Source organism: Macrotis lagotis, chromosome 2, assembly GCF_037893015.1.
Source record: "Macrotis lagotis isolate mMagLag1 chromosome 2, bilby.v1.9.chrom.fasta, whole genome shotgun sequence".
Classification (NCBI taxonomy): domain Eukaryota; kingdom Metazoa; phylum Chordata; class Mammalia; order Peramelemorphia; family Peramelidae; genus Macrotis; species Macrotis lagotis.
This window is the reverse complement of record NC_133659.1, coordinates 322,678,923-322,693,003: the sequence shown is the minus strand read 5'-3', so window position 1 is coordinate 322,693,003 and position 14,081 is coordinate 322,678,923. Positions and strand designations below refer to the sequence as shown.

The following is a 14,081-nucleotide window of genomic DNA, read 5'->3' as shown; positions in this document are numbered from 1 at the left end:
AAGCATACAATCAATTATAATAGTATAACAAAAGGATTGGAGAGATTCCTTCTGGCTGAATGTTAGAGACAGAATTTATGCAAGGCAGGAGAGGAGAGGATAGCACAGGTTAGAATAAGAGAGGATGGGAGAGGCTAGGGGGACAGGACAGGACAGGAGAGGACAGGAGAGGAGAGGATGAGGAAAGTGAGGAAGATCCAGAAATAAGATCTCTTCCTCAGTTAGCCTCAGTCTTTCTGATTTGTAAAATGGGGATACTAACACTTGCATCATAAGACTGTTGTGAAAACTGTGCTTTATCATATGAGCAGTAAAAACTTAGTTCTGCTGAGTTTAAAAAATCAGACAGGTAGGGGCAGTTAGGTGGTGCAGTGGTTAGAGCATCAGCCCTGGAGCCAGGAGGACCTGAGTTCAAATTTGAACTCAGACACTTAACAGTTATCTAGCTATGTGACCTTGGGCAAGTCACTTAACCCCATTCCCTTGCAAAAACCAAGAAACAAAAATCAAAGATATTTGGGCTCCAGTTCCATTGTGCTCTAGGTATGGTCAGATTATCCCTCCTTTAACTACCACTTTGGCCACCAGAATAACAACATTGTAAAAATTTTGCATATAGCTCTTTAACCTTTTCAAAGCACTTTGCCAGTAATATCTCCATAAATACCCACCCCTAACTTGTAAGGTCAGTGTTAGAGATACTATCACCCCCATTTTATAATTAAAGAAATTGAGGCTCAGAAAGATGAAATTACTTAATAATAATAATAATTACTTAATAATAATAATTAGTAGAGGCAGGATTCAAACCCAGACCTCCTCTCCTTACTCTAAATTCATCCTTTTTCTACTTCATCATGATACCTAGACTAAGACATCCTTCCTTTTTTCCCCTTCCTTTCCAACCCCTTTCTATCTTCCTCTCTTTTCTTCTCTCTCCTTTCCTTCTTTCTTTTCTTCCTTTCTTTTTTATGGAGGGTAAATGAATGTAGAAGACAATTAGTGACCATTTCCCAAAGACTGTGTCCTAACCTGTACACAGATGAACAGTCAACCTGTTATTCACCACTTATAAAACTTGAGACAAATCATCTCACTTCTCTGGGCCCTGAAGAGTTTTCTTATCTGTAGAGTGGGAGTGGGTGCAGTCAAACCAGATAATCTCCAAAGTCTGTTCCAACTCTGACACATTAAACCACTATAAATGATACCTTAAACATTCTGGGGCTTGTCTTCTCACCTATAAAACACAGGGAATTGGGCTCCTCTCCTCCAGCTTCAGATCTATGATCTAGGAGCTATGATGAAATGATCCTCAGACTCAGAAATAGATCCTATATGTGCTAAAACATCATGCTAGAAAAGAACAACGATAACAAATCTAAGGATGTCTTAAGGTAAGATTCTCCTAAGCTAAGCCAATTTCTCTTCTAATCCATTGACTCATGCCCCTTTTTGTTATTTTGAGTGTTTCACATTTTAAAGGTAATGGGGATCACAGGAATATTTATGTTTTTAATTGAAAGAGGCAGAATCTTTTCATTCAAAATGAAGCAGTTTTTTTTTTTTTATCCCAAATAAACTGTGATTCTGTAAATGCTACCATGAGGGAAAAATCCTTAGCAGGGAGGCAGGGGATTAATGCTGAGTTATTCTCCCTAGGGCTGGTTCATATGGAACTGAGCTATTAAAGGGTCAACAAAAGAGAGGTCAGTCCCATCCAATAAACCTTCAATCTACAAAGGAGAGAAAGAGAGAGACAGAGGCAGGGAGAGAGATTGAAACAGAGACAAAGACAAAAAAAAAAAAAAAAGACAAACCCTAATTGCCTCTTACCCAGGACCATCTCCAATCCTGATCTATATCTGGTCACTGACCCAGATGGCTCTGGAAGAGAAAGAGAAGCTGTGGCTTAGCACAACAGCCCCTCACTCAAATCCTGTTTATGTGGTGGTCATGGCATCACCTGATGTCCCTGTCTTGTCATGTCTTCTTCAAGAAGGAAGGACAAAAGAAAAAGAAACAGAGACAGAGAAGATTTCAAGTTTGATTGGGTTTCATGGAGAATTAGAAACAATTTCATTCAAAGAGTGAAAGTGGTGAAAAGGGCGGCTAGGTGGTGCAGTGGATAGAGTACTAGTCTTGGAGTCAGGAGGACAGGAGTTTGAATCCAGACATTTGACATTTGCTAGCTGTGTGACCTTGGGCAAGTCACTTAACCTTAATTGCCTCTCACCCAGGACCATCTCCAATCCTGATCCATATCTGGTCACTGACCCAGATGGCACTGGAAGAGAAAGAGAAGCTGTGGCTTAGAACAGCAACCCCCCCCCCCACCTTCCCTCAAATCCAGTTTATGTGCTGGTCATGGCATCACCTGATGTCCCCATCTTGTCATGTCTTCTTCAAGAAGAAAGGGCAAAACAAATCATCCAAGTAGTAGAACATGATATGGAGGTCAGGAGAACTTCAATTCAAAGAAACTAGTTCTGCCTTCTTGCTAGCTGTTTACCTTAGGGGAGCCATAGTTCAGGCTCTAGACACAGAAAAATTATATTTAAGTCACACTTCTGAGAATTACTATCGGCCAAACCAGTACTTAGGCAAGTCATTCTCTTCTCTGTGTCTCAATTTCCTCATTTGTAAAATAAAGGGCAGCTAAGTGGCTCTAGAATATAGAGAATGCTGGACCTGGAGTCAGATTCATCTTTCCTAGTTCAAATCTAGTTTCAAACACTTACTAGTTGTGTGACCCTAGGCAAGTCACTTCACCCTGTTTGCCTCAATTTCTTCATTTGTAAAATGAGCTGCAGAAGGAAATGGCAAAGCACTCCAGTATCTCTGCCAAGAAGACCTTGAATGGGTCACTAAAAGTCATCCATGACTGAAAATGACTGAGCAACAACAAAATGAAAGGGTTATACTCAGTGGCTTCTAAGGTTCTCAAGCTATGATCCTATAATTGGACCTAGAGATCATTTAATTTTACTCATAGCCACAAGGAAACTCTACCAGAACTTGTTGGATAAATGGTCATCCAGTCTTCCATTTGATGCCTTCCTAGACAGAGCCACCCTCTTTTAAGGCAGCCCATTACATTCTTGGCCAGTTGTCATCATTAGGAATCTTCCCAATATTCAACCAAAATGAGACCCTTTGCTACTTCTACCTATTACTGCTCTGAGTTCTGCCCCTGCGGACAGTTCAAATATGGCCAGTCTCTTTTCAATGAGAACTCTTGGGGACTTGAACCAGGTTCTCCTGCTCCCCTTGAGCCTTCTCTTCTCCAAACTAAACATCCCAGACCCAGGCAGACAAAATCTGTCACATGCTCCGGCTTTTACAAAAACTTTATTTTATACATGAAGAAAGTGAGACCCCTTTATCCAAGGGAGGTAGCCAAAGACTCAAAGATTATTTCTCACTTACTAAGGCTGGTATAAAAATGTTCTGATAGGCTGAACATCTCCATCCTTTTTGAAGCCCAAAAAATGATAGGAAAAAGGATCAAGGAATAACAATAAATGTAGAGAAAAGAATCAGAGCCAAAACTAGGGTACAACCTCCAAGCCTTTTTCCCCAAGGTGTTTAAATTAGAGAGGGCTAATAATACTTGCAGGTTTCCCAAAACATAGAAACAACATAGCTTGGCACCTAGTTAGCAAGAATTAACCTGATGACAGACTGGAGGAAACACCCTCTGCACTCCTCTCCCCTTTCCCATGCAACACCCTCTCTGATTCAATGAAAGGCACCACCAGAAACCACTTTTCCAGGATAAAGTATGTGCCCTGGAAACAAAATCCATAGCTATGGTTCTGAGAAAAGGTGAGTGAAAAGTGGAGCTTGGCAGGGCTTTTCTGAGATGAGGGCATGGTAACAAACAGAAGGGAATGCTAGTGGCAGCAGTGGGAGGAAGAAGAGGAGGAGGAGGAGAAGGAGAAGGAGAAAGAGGTGGAGAAGGAGAAGGAGGAGGAGGAGGAGGAGGAGAAGGAGAAGGAGGAGGAGGAGGAGGAGGGGAAGGAGAAGGAGAAGGAAGGAGGAGAAAAGAAGGAAGAGGAAGAAGAGGAGGAGAAGGAGAAAAAAGAAAAGAACAAGAAAAACAAGAACTAGAAGACTAGGAGGGGGGAAGAGAGGAGTGGGGAGATAGGCAAGTGGTAATCTGAGTAGAGGCAATGAAAAGTCAAGAGTTTATGAGCCAGACACAGCTACCCCAAATGTACATTAGAGTCCTTGAAGACAGAGACCGTGCCTACTAGGTATGGCATGTTCCCTAACCCTGTATTAGCGTAAGCTAAAAAAAAAAAATTCATAGAAATATTATGGAATGATTTCAAACAAAGTTTTTTGAAAGTACTTAAAATTGAAGTCCTGGTATTTCCAGGATTAATCCTGGGCTTTGTAGTGAAAACTCCGTTATCCAGAAGGACACTTCATTCCAAGAGAACCCAGGCTTTAAGACAGTCAGGGTTGATAGGTATCTCATCCCTCCTTTCTCTGGATACTTTGGGGACTATGAATGTTTGCTACAGTATACAGTATCCAAATACTGTAAACAATATATAGATACTAGACAGCATGAAATAATACCGCCACTCTCCAGGATTCTTTTTTGGGGGGGGGCCTTATAAAGCTGATTATGAATGGAAACACTTCATATTTTTAAATAAAAGCAAGATGAAGAGAAAATAACTTTTTTAAGACCTATTAGATATTTTATTCAAGTCAACAGAGGTTTAAAAGTATGTGTGTGTGTGTGTGTGTGTGTGTGTGTGTGTTTTAATAAACAAGGGTTCTTTGTTTTACAAACAAGGAGGTTTTCTAAAAGGTTATTCTATAGAGAGGTACCATGGTACAGTAGAAGGAGCCCAGACTCAGAAAGTCAGAAGATCTGAATTCAAATCCTTCCTAATCTGGTTTCTCCATGTGAGCACTATCAATTCACTGTTTTATCACCTAAAAATTTAAGAGATTGGTTAGAAAGCCACCGAGATCCCTTAGAGTCATATGTGGCTCAAGGGCCACATCAGCTACTCTGCCTGATAACTATTGAGACCTGTCAGGCAGTTATTACTATTAAAAGATGGACTTCACCTCCCCATGCCTCTACTTCTTCATTTGTAAAACAAGAGGCTCAAACTAGATGACCTTTAAATTCCTTTTAGTTCTAAATCTATGAGCCTATAAATTTCAACCTCAGAAATAGTCCAAAGCTACACTACTTTTTAATCATTTTTAAGAATTATTAAGAAATAATCCCCCCTCCAAAATAAATAATTACCATAATAAAGCCCATTTTTAAAGGAAAGCATTGGCCATAAAAGGACAGTTCCTTAAGGAAAAATATTCAAGGGACCTTACTTCTCATTCTAATGAAGTTATGAAAATGGACCTAACCCAGATTGGACTGTGATTCTAGTCACATTACTATAAAAGCTCAGAATCTCAGAACTGGAAGGAGCCACTGAGGCTGCCTAATCTTAAAAGATTTCTGAAGAGGAATACAAAATCTAACAGCCCCTATCTATGGTCACCCAGTTATCTGCTGGAAGACCTCCAATGATCCAGAAGCTACTAGCCGCCATTCTACCTGAGGCTATCTCTAATGAGTAGGTGATACAATAGTCAAGTTCTGTCCTTCTGCCACATCTACTCATTGTTCCACAGTTTGTATTCCAGGGCCAAGAAGAATCCTTTTACTCATCCAAATGACAATCTTTCCCTACACTTCAAGGGAATGTTTGTTTGCCCCATATATACAAACACTACCATTAAGTTAAGTAGGGTAGCTAAGTGGTGGAGTGGATAGTACACTGATCCTCGAGTCAGGAGGACCTGAATTCAAATCTGCCCTCAGATACTTGACACTGAATGACCTGGGACAAGTCACTTAACCCCAACTGCCTCACATTCAGGGCCATCTCCAGTCATCCTGATCCCTATCTAACCATTGGACCCAGATGGCTCCAGGGGAGAAAGTGAAGTTTGTGACTAAGCACAGCACCCCCTCACTCACATTCAATTCATTTGCTCATCATGGTATCACCTCCCTGAGGTCATGGTCTTCTTTGAGAATGAAAGACAACCATCATCACCACTAAGTTAACATCACACATTTGAATCCTACACATGTATCCCCTTCATTCCTGCCAGATCTCCTCTTCTCCCATTTTCCTTTTTCTGGCAAACACCACAAGAAAAAAAAATTCCTGGATTGGAATTAAAGCACCTTGGTTCAGATCCCAAAGCTGACATGGTGTACCCTAGTATAAGTCACAGTCTCCGTTTCTTCATCTGTAAAATGATGGGGTTAGATTAGATGCCCTTTATGACTTTCTCTAGAGCAACAAGGTTCCCAACGATCTTTAAATCTGCCACCCTTGTGGACAAAGGAAATTCTGAATAGTTGGAAAAAACCAAGAATGGGCCCTACTGTGGGCTGAATTTTTATAGCATATGGGTTTTTTAAAGTGAGAATTGGGGGGAGGGGGGATCATTTAAAATGAACTTTGTAGGGAGAAAAAAATAGAGTTGATTTTTTTAAACAAGCAAAAGGCAAATGTATAAGAACTCACAGTCCCATAAACCAGAAAGTCTGTAGCTATAAAACACTTCAGACTTGTAGGAAAAGTGCTCATTGCGAATCACAATGATATCTTTCATTTTACTCTAAAATGAAAACTAAAACCACAGATATTTTATCAGTAATCTGGCAGCAGGAAAATGAAATTTTGCAGGAAAATTGCACCAGAGAAGGTCTTCAAAGAGCAGAGCATCATCTCTTTGTCCGGGAAACATAAAGGGAATCCATGTGATTGGGGGGGGGGGGGGTAGAGGAGGTAAATCATCAATAGGAGCCTTGGTTTCCACATACAAAGTTGAATCCCCTCCGAGTCCCACAAAAAGGGAGACCCTGAAATAAGATGCCTACCTTCTGTCTTTTTCTAGAGGCAAACATTATCTGTTTGTTCAGAAGATATGATGCCATTCAAATGAAAGAACAGGGGAGAGGGAATCAATCTATGGAAAGTTACTCAGAGACAGAGTAGGCTGAATCAAAGGAAAGACTTCCTAAATAAGAAGCTCTCTGAAAATCAATGGAACTGATTGCCTCCCGAGAGAGTCTTCCTAGTCCCTTTTTGAGAAGAGGGAAGAAGAAGAAGGATTTTTAGGCAGAGGCTGGATTACCATTTGACTGGGATGTTGGGGAAAGGATCCATCAATTGGGAAGGGAGTTGGATTTGGTACAATGGAAAGATCAAGTACTTCTGTGACCCTGAGTATGTCACTTCACTTCTCTAGCCTCAGTTTTATCATCTGTAAAATGAGACAGAGAGAGAGAGAGAAAGAGAGAGAGAGAGAGAGAGAGAGAGAGAGAGAGAGAGAGAGAGATCGATCCTGAGGTCACTTCCAGCTCTAGAAAAAAAAAAGACACTATCATCTTGAGTCATTTCCCCTCTCTTGGCCTCAGTTTTCTCATTTATAAAATGAGGAGTTTGAACTAGAAGGTTTTTGAGGTTCTTTCCTCCCCTAAACCTCTCTGGCCTTTTCTGTCCTAAGGTTCAGTAAATCTTTAAAACAACAAATGAATTTAGTTTAGTATTCTTCACCATCTACAGCTTTCAACATTTTACACAGGCATGAACTGATACTGAGTGAAGTGAGCAAAACCAGAACATTCTAAACACCAACAGCAAACGGGGTGCTGATCAACTATGAAACACTGCAGAACAATAATCAAAGACATTACTAAAAAACATGTGATAGAAAATGCCATCCATGTCTGAGGAAGGAAGTACAGGGGTTGAAGGAAGACCAAAGTTTACCATCTTCAATTCTTTTAAAGTTGTCTTATGAATTATGTCATTTTTTCCTCTCTAACTTTTTTCTCTCCTGTTTGGATGTGATTCTTCTTTCATAATATGAATAATATGGAACTATGTTTAGCATGGCTATGGATGTAGAACCTAGATTACATCGATTTCTATCGAGGGGAAGTTGGAAGGAAGGGAAAAAAATGTAAAAAAAAAAAGATTTTTGAAAAATATACCATGACATATTGTTGGAAAAAATAAAGAAATGGGGGGAAAAAAAACAAAAAAACATTTTACACACAGGCCCAGAGAGACCTTGGACAGATCACTTCAAATCCTAATTCCTCTCTCAGAGGTCATTTAGTCCTTTCATCCCCTGGCTCATTCATTTAACCTGTATCTTTCATGTGCTTGTTCTGTGGAAGGTCTGGTTCTGTTTCCTTCATGTTAAAATGTGAAAATATGTTACCTGATTTTAGGATCACAGATTTAGAGCTGAAAGCCCTGTATAAACTCCTTACTCTCTTCTTCTTCTTCTTCTTCTTCTTCTTCTTCTTCTTCTTTATTTTAGGTTTTTGCAAGGCAAATGGGGTTAAGTGGCTTGCCCAAGGCCACACAGCTAGGTCATTATTAAGTGTCTGAGGCTGGATTTGAACTCAGGTCCTCCTGACTCCAGGGCCGGTGCTCTATCCACTGAGCCACCTAGCCACACACCCCCTTACTCTCTTCCTGCCATTACTTATTTTTACAAACACACACAAACTCTGTGTACAGTTTCACTGACTGTCCCCCCCATCTAGAATGCTTTCTCTCGCCTCATCTCCATCTCCTGGCTTCCTTCAAGTGTTGCCTATTCTCCCTTAATGCTAATGCCTCTCCTCTGAGATCTCCCCAATTCATCCCAGAATAGATTTTCTTTTAATATAGCTGCCTATGTAGACTGAACTCCTAGAAAATAAGAACTATTTTTGCCTTTCTTTGTATCTCCAATATTTGGCACCTATCAACAAAAGCCAAGTTCATTTATTGGAACCAGAGAGATGAACAGGTTCAATCCCCTTATCTTACACTGGAGGAAACTGGGGCCCAGGGAGGATGAATAATTTGTCCAAGGTCAAAGAAGTGTGTCATAAGATTTAGAGTTGGAAGAGACCTTTAATTCCAATCTCTGCATTTGACAGATAAAGAAACTGAAGCCCAGAGAGGTTCAGCCATTGCTGTGGGTCATACAGTTAATTGAGCTATGAAGCTCATCTTCATGGATCCAAAGCTTTATTATATCAAAATGACTCTCCCAGAGTTGTTATGAGGAAAAAGACTTTGTAAGCCTGCAGGCAATACTGCATGTTGTTACAATGCCAGCTGGGAAATCCTGTGATTTTACCTGGTAACTAATATCCTACCTGGGAGCTTCTCCAGGTAGGAGAAGCTGTGCCTCTGGCATTGTGTTTACAAAGTCCCTGGGTGGTGGGCATCCTGTACCTGCCTAAAGCGAACACAACATACAGAAAGGCTTCCCTAAAGCTATTTATCTTCACTGTCCTGGCAAAAGATGGTGGAATGGAGATCCTTCTTCTGGGGCTTGATGGGATCTCAGAGATCCTCCTAGCCCTAGCCTCTTTTTCAACTAATGAAGGGATTAGACTAGGCAAACCTAGATCTAGAGCCTGCCTCCGAGCCCTTTTAGTTGAATTCCTACATTGCATAAATGAGGAAACTGAGGCCCAGAGAGGCTTGTTTTCCTGAGGGTTTGAAGCCAGATCCTCTGACTAACAATCCTTCCACCTTAACTCTCTGTCTGCCTTTGGAGTCTACTGTTTGTCTGATGATCCGGACCATCTGTGGTTATGTATTTTCTATCCTCAGGACAAGACAGAACCAAGAATCCATTTGTTAATTGAATACCAAGTGTACACAAGCAGAATCATCAACAACACAAACTCTCCTTTAGAGAATTCATAGCTAAATTAAGCTGAAAGGGCCCTTCGAGGCCACCCAGTCCGAGCCCCCTCAAATGAAGTAAGTTTTTCAAAAACAGACAGAAAGTAAGTAACTGACTCCAAAGCAGAGATCCATACCCACTCCTTACCAAATCGCTGCTCTTTCAAGCTGCAGGAAAACTTAAATATAATATATCCAGCATAGTGGAAAAGATACAATGTGGTATTCTAGGTCTTAACACTACAACTGTATATATGTCACGAATTACAGAAGTCAAATCAAGCAAGAGACATTTATTAAGGCTCCTTACGAAGTGCCAAGCCCGTGTTAGGATTCGAGGAAGGCAGTATTGTCTTTTGGAAGGCCAAAGAGGATTGATCCTAGGCTTTGGGTTGTTAGGATGAATTCAAATCCAACCTGAAACACAGACCAGCTAAGTCCCAAGTTGTAGTTCTTTTGTTTTGTTTTTTTTGGGGGGTTTTGCAAGGCAAATGGGGTTAAGTGGTTTGCCCAAGGCCACACAGCTAGGTCATTATGAAGTGCCTGAGACCGGATTTGAACCCAGGTACTCCTGACTCCACTGCGCCACCTAGCCGCCCCACCGAGCTGTAGTTCTCCAGCCACTTTTCAGTTATGTCTAATTCTTCGTGCCCTCATTTGGTGTTTTTTTTTTGGCAGACACTGAAGTGGTTTGACATTTCCTTCTCTAGCTCATTTGACAGAGGAGGAAACTGAGGCAACAGATTGAAGTGACTTGCCCAGGATTACACAGTGTCTGAAGTCAGTTCTGAACTCAGGAAGATGAGTGTTCCTGACTCCAGGCTTGGCGTGCTATCCCCTTCTATGCATTAGCAGCCCTAGACAAATCAGTTAACCTACCTGGACCTCAGTTTCCCCACCTATGTAATGATGGCATTGAACTCAACAATCTCCCAAGTCTAGCTATGTGAATCTAATCAAAGCATAATCCTTTTTTTCTTACCAATAAAGCACTTTTAATACCCTCCCCCAAAAGTTTGCTCTTATATTATGAACTTTAGCCAAACAGAAATAGTGTCTGATATCTAAGGCATATAACTATGTGTCCCTCAAGTAACTCTCTGGTTTCTAAAAGGTTACAGACAGGATCCCCACATCTACACACACAAGGTCCCAGACCATAAGTGGGCAAAGTCCCTGAATCTAGTTTAACTCCCTCCTCTTCCTACAGATAAAGAAATGGAAGCCCAGACCGGTGAGTGATTTCCACAAGAATATATAGGAAGTAGGGGAGCTAGGTGGTGCAGTGGGTAGAGCACTGGTCCTGGAGTCAGGAGGACTTGAGTTCAATTTTAACCTCAGATGTTTAATACTTAGCTGGGTGATCTTGGACAAGTCATTTAATCCCATTGCCTTACAGAAATCCAAAAAGAAAAATCACATAGGAAGGTATTAAATGACTGAACCCAGATTTCAGCCCAGGCTTCGGACTCCAGATTCAACATTTTCTTTAGGCAGTGTCAGCATGCAGTAGGTATCCAATATCTTTGATACATTTTCCATAGTACCATGCGGTCTCCTTTGGCTTTTTTGGAAAGGTTCAATCGAGTTATGAAGAGAGTGTTTCATAGTCCTCTCTCAGGGGAGATTTCATAATACACTTCTCTCACATGAAGCCTGCTCCATGAACCAAAGTGCAAGTCAATGGAAGGCTTTATTTCACTACCATCCTACCACAAACGGACAATAGCTAAAGCATCCCCACTTGATAAGCAGGGCGCACCTTTTGCTAAAGAGTTTTAAGGCTCTAAGGAGCTGGAACCATCTTCAGATGACACCAGAACGCTTTGTTAGCAAATGCTTTTCTCCTTGGCGAAGAATTTGCAAAAGCAAAGACGGTGTGAGAAGGAAAGTCTTCTCCTATCCCAGGGAGCGGTCAGTCATGGTGACTGGCAGCTTCAACATGTCTTAGTATGTCCCTGTCTGTCCCATCTCCATTGAATTCCTCTTTTTGCCTCCCGAGAAACCACACTCCACTACGGAACAGTCTGGCTGCCGGAATGGGACTGAGATCCATTTTTAAAAGCCCTCTCAGTATTTTACCACCATCGACCACCAGGCTGGGGTGAGGATACCTAACACCACTGCAGTTTGGTGACAGGAGGCTAAAAATATCCCAATGCAAAAAGCAGCCTTTTTCCAGGGCTGGATCAGATGTCCAGGGGCCACACTCAGTGGTCCTGGGCCAAATCACTGGCCAGGAGCAACTGCCTAGCCTACGTTCAGTTTAAGCTCCGAGAGGCTAACTTAAAACCACGCAGAGAGGGACAAGAAACTCAGGATCCAGAGAGAGCCAGGCTTTGTATCTATTCTTCACACACGCACACACACACACGCACACACACACCAACATGCAAACAGATGACACTGGGTTGCAGCTGCTTAAGGATAATAGGCACACATTAAAGGGGGGGGGGGGGTAGGAGGAATAGCTAAAGACTATTTATTTCCCTGGAAAGAAATGAGATTGCAGCTCCTTCCCATTAGGAAAGCAAAGTGTGGCACTGCCTCTTCCTTGGAGAAGGGCAACTTGGAAGCGTGAAAAATGGATTAAACCACAGACCCGGCAAGTGATGGGCCGGAGAAAAAGCAGGGACTTGCAGAGCCCCCCCCCCCCCCCCCAGGAGCGGCCGGTCCTGCGAAGTCTCCGGGGGTTTTACTACCTGTTGGGCTGTAAATCAAAGCGGAGGAGCCGGGGCTGGGGAGCACCGGGGTCCCCACAGTGGGGGTGTCTGCGCTGCCTTTCCTTTAGGCAGGGACTAGGCAGGACTGCAAAGTTCATTCCTGCGGTGGGTCCTGGGGGCCCTCAGGTCGCGATGAGCCAACAGAGGGGGGGGTCCAAGTTTCCCAAGACCCCCCCCGTGGCCCAGTCCATGACGGGATGGGGAGCCACGGTTTCCCGGGGCGTCTGAGTCAGTTGAAGACTGGGATGCAAAAAGAGACCCCCATCAGCCTCAGCAAAGGGCCCCGCCAAACTAGGGAGCGCCCCGTGCCGGGGCTCCGGGAGGGTGGGCAGAAGCGGCGGAACCCGCGCTTTCCTGGCCCACACCTGTTCGCAGCTCCTGCCCTGAGACCGGCCCGGGAACTTCAGGCTGGGGCGGGGAGCCCCGCGCGCCCCTCGGCCGCCGGGCATCCCCGCCGGGCTCCGGGAGCCGGGGCCGGGCTGGGGGGGCTGCTGGCACCGGAGGGGTCGGAGCCGGGCTGGGGGGGCTGCTAGCACCGGGCTGGGGGGGCTGGCACCGGGGGGGCCGGAGCCGGGCTACGGGGGCTGCTGGCACCAGGGGGGATCGGAGCCGGGCTGGGGGGCTGCTGGCACCGGGGGGCAGGAGCCGGGCTGGGGGGGCTGCTGGCACCGGGGGGGGGCCGGAGCCGGGCTACGGGGGCTGCTGGCACCGGGGGGATCGGAGCCGGGCTGGGGGGGCTGCTGGCACCGGGGGGGGCCGGAGCCGGGCTGGGGGGCTGCTGGCACCGGGGGGGCCGGAGCCGGGCTGGGGAGCTGCTGGCTCCGGAGGGGCCGGAGTCGGGCTACGGGAGCTGCTGGCACCGGGGGGGCCGGAGCCGGGCTGGGGGGCTGCTGGCACCGGGGGGCCGGAGCCGGGCTGGGGAGCTGCTGGCTCCGGAGGGGCCGGAGTCGGGCTACGGGGAGCTGCTGGCTCCGGAGGGGCCGGAGTCGGGCTACGGGGGCTGCTGGCACCGGGGGGCCGGAGCCGGGCTGGGGGGGCTGCTGGCACCGGGGATCCGGAGCCGGGCGGCTCGGCCCCTGGCAGCGCCCCCCGGGCCTGCGCCCCGGCCCCCCAGCCTTGCCCCCGCCGCACACAAAGAGAAGGGGCCGCTCCATTCGCGGCTCCGGGGCCGGGCGCCGGGCGCCCCCGGGCCGGCAGGGGAAGGAGCGCGCGGGGCCGGGCAGAGCCGGCCCGCGGGGGACCACGGCGATCGCGCCCCCTACCTGGCTGCAACATACTTTGGAAATAGAAGATGACCAGGACGAAGGAGCCCAGGCAAGTGGCCAGAGCCATCCTGCAGACGCGGCTCATCCTCATGCCCTCCAGCAGGCTCGGCTTCATGGCGGGGCCGGGCCGGGGGCGCGGGGGGGCCGGCCGGGGCCGGGGGCGCGGGGGCCGGCCGGGCCGGGCCGGAGTTGCCGGGGAAGTGCGCGGGGCGGCTCCTCCGCGGCGCGGCTCCTCCGCGGCTCGGCGCCTCCGCGGCTCGGCTCCTGCGCGCCGCCGCTCTCGCTGCCCTGCGCCCCGGCGCCGCCGCAGACCCGCCGCTGCCCAGAGCCCGGCGCCC

At 45.9% G+C, this 14,081-nt stretch overlaps 1 protein-coding gene across 2 annotated transcripts in view; it reads right to left on the bottom strand.

Annotated features, from left to right (window-relative positions):
* The window catches only part of CHST11 (carbohydrate sulfotransferase 11), a 253,842-nt gene extending 239,962 nt beyond the window's left edge, over window positions 1-13,880 (bottom strand). Inside the window, exon 1 of one of the 2 annotated variants that reach the window (XM_074226748.1) lies at window positions 13,741-13,880. In XM_074226748.1, coding sequence (XP_074082849.1) covers window positions 13,741-13,858 — 118 coding nt within the window. In that variant the 5' untranslated portion in view covers window positions 13,859-13,880. The remainder of the gene's footprint in view (window positions 1-13,740) is intronic. The other variant, XM_074226749.1, reaches the window with a different exon arrangement.
* Between the last annotated feature and the right edge of the window lie 201 nt (window positions 13,881-14,081).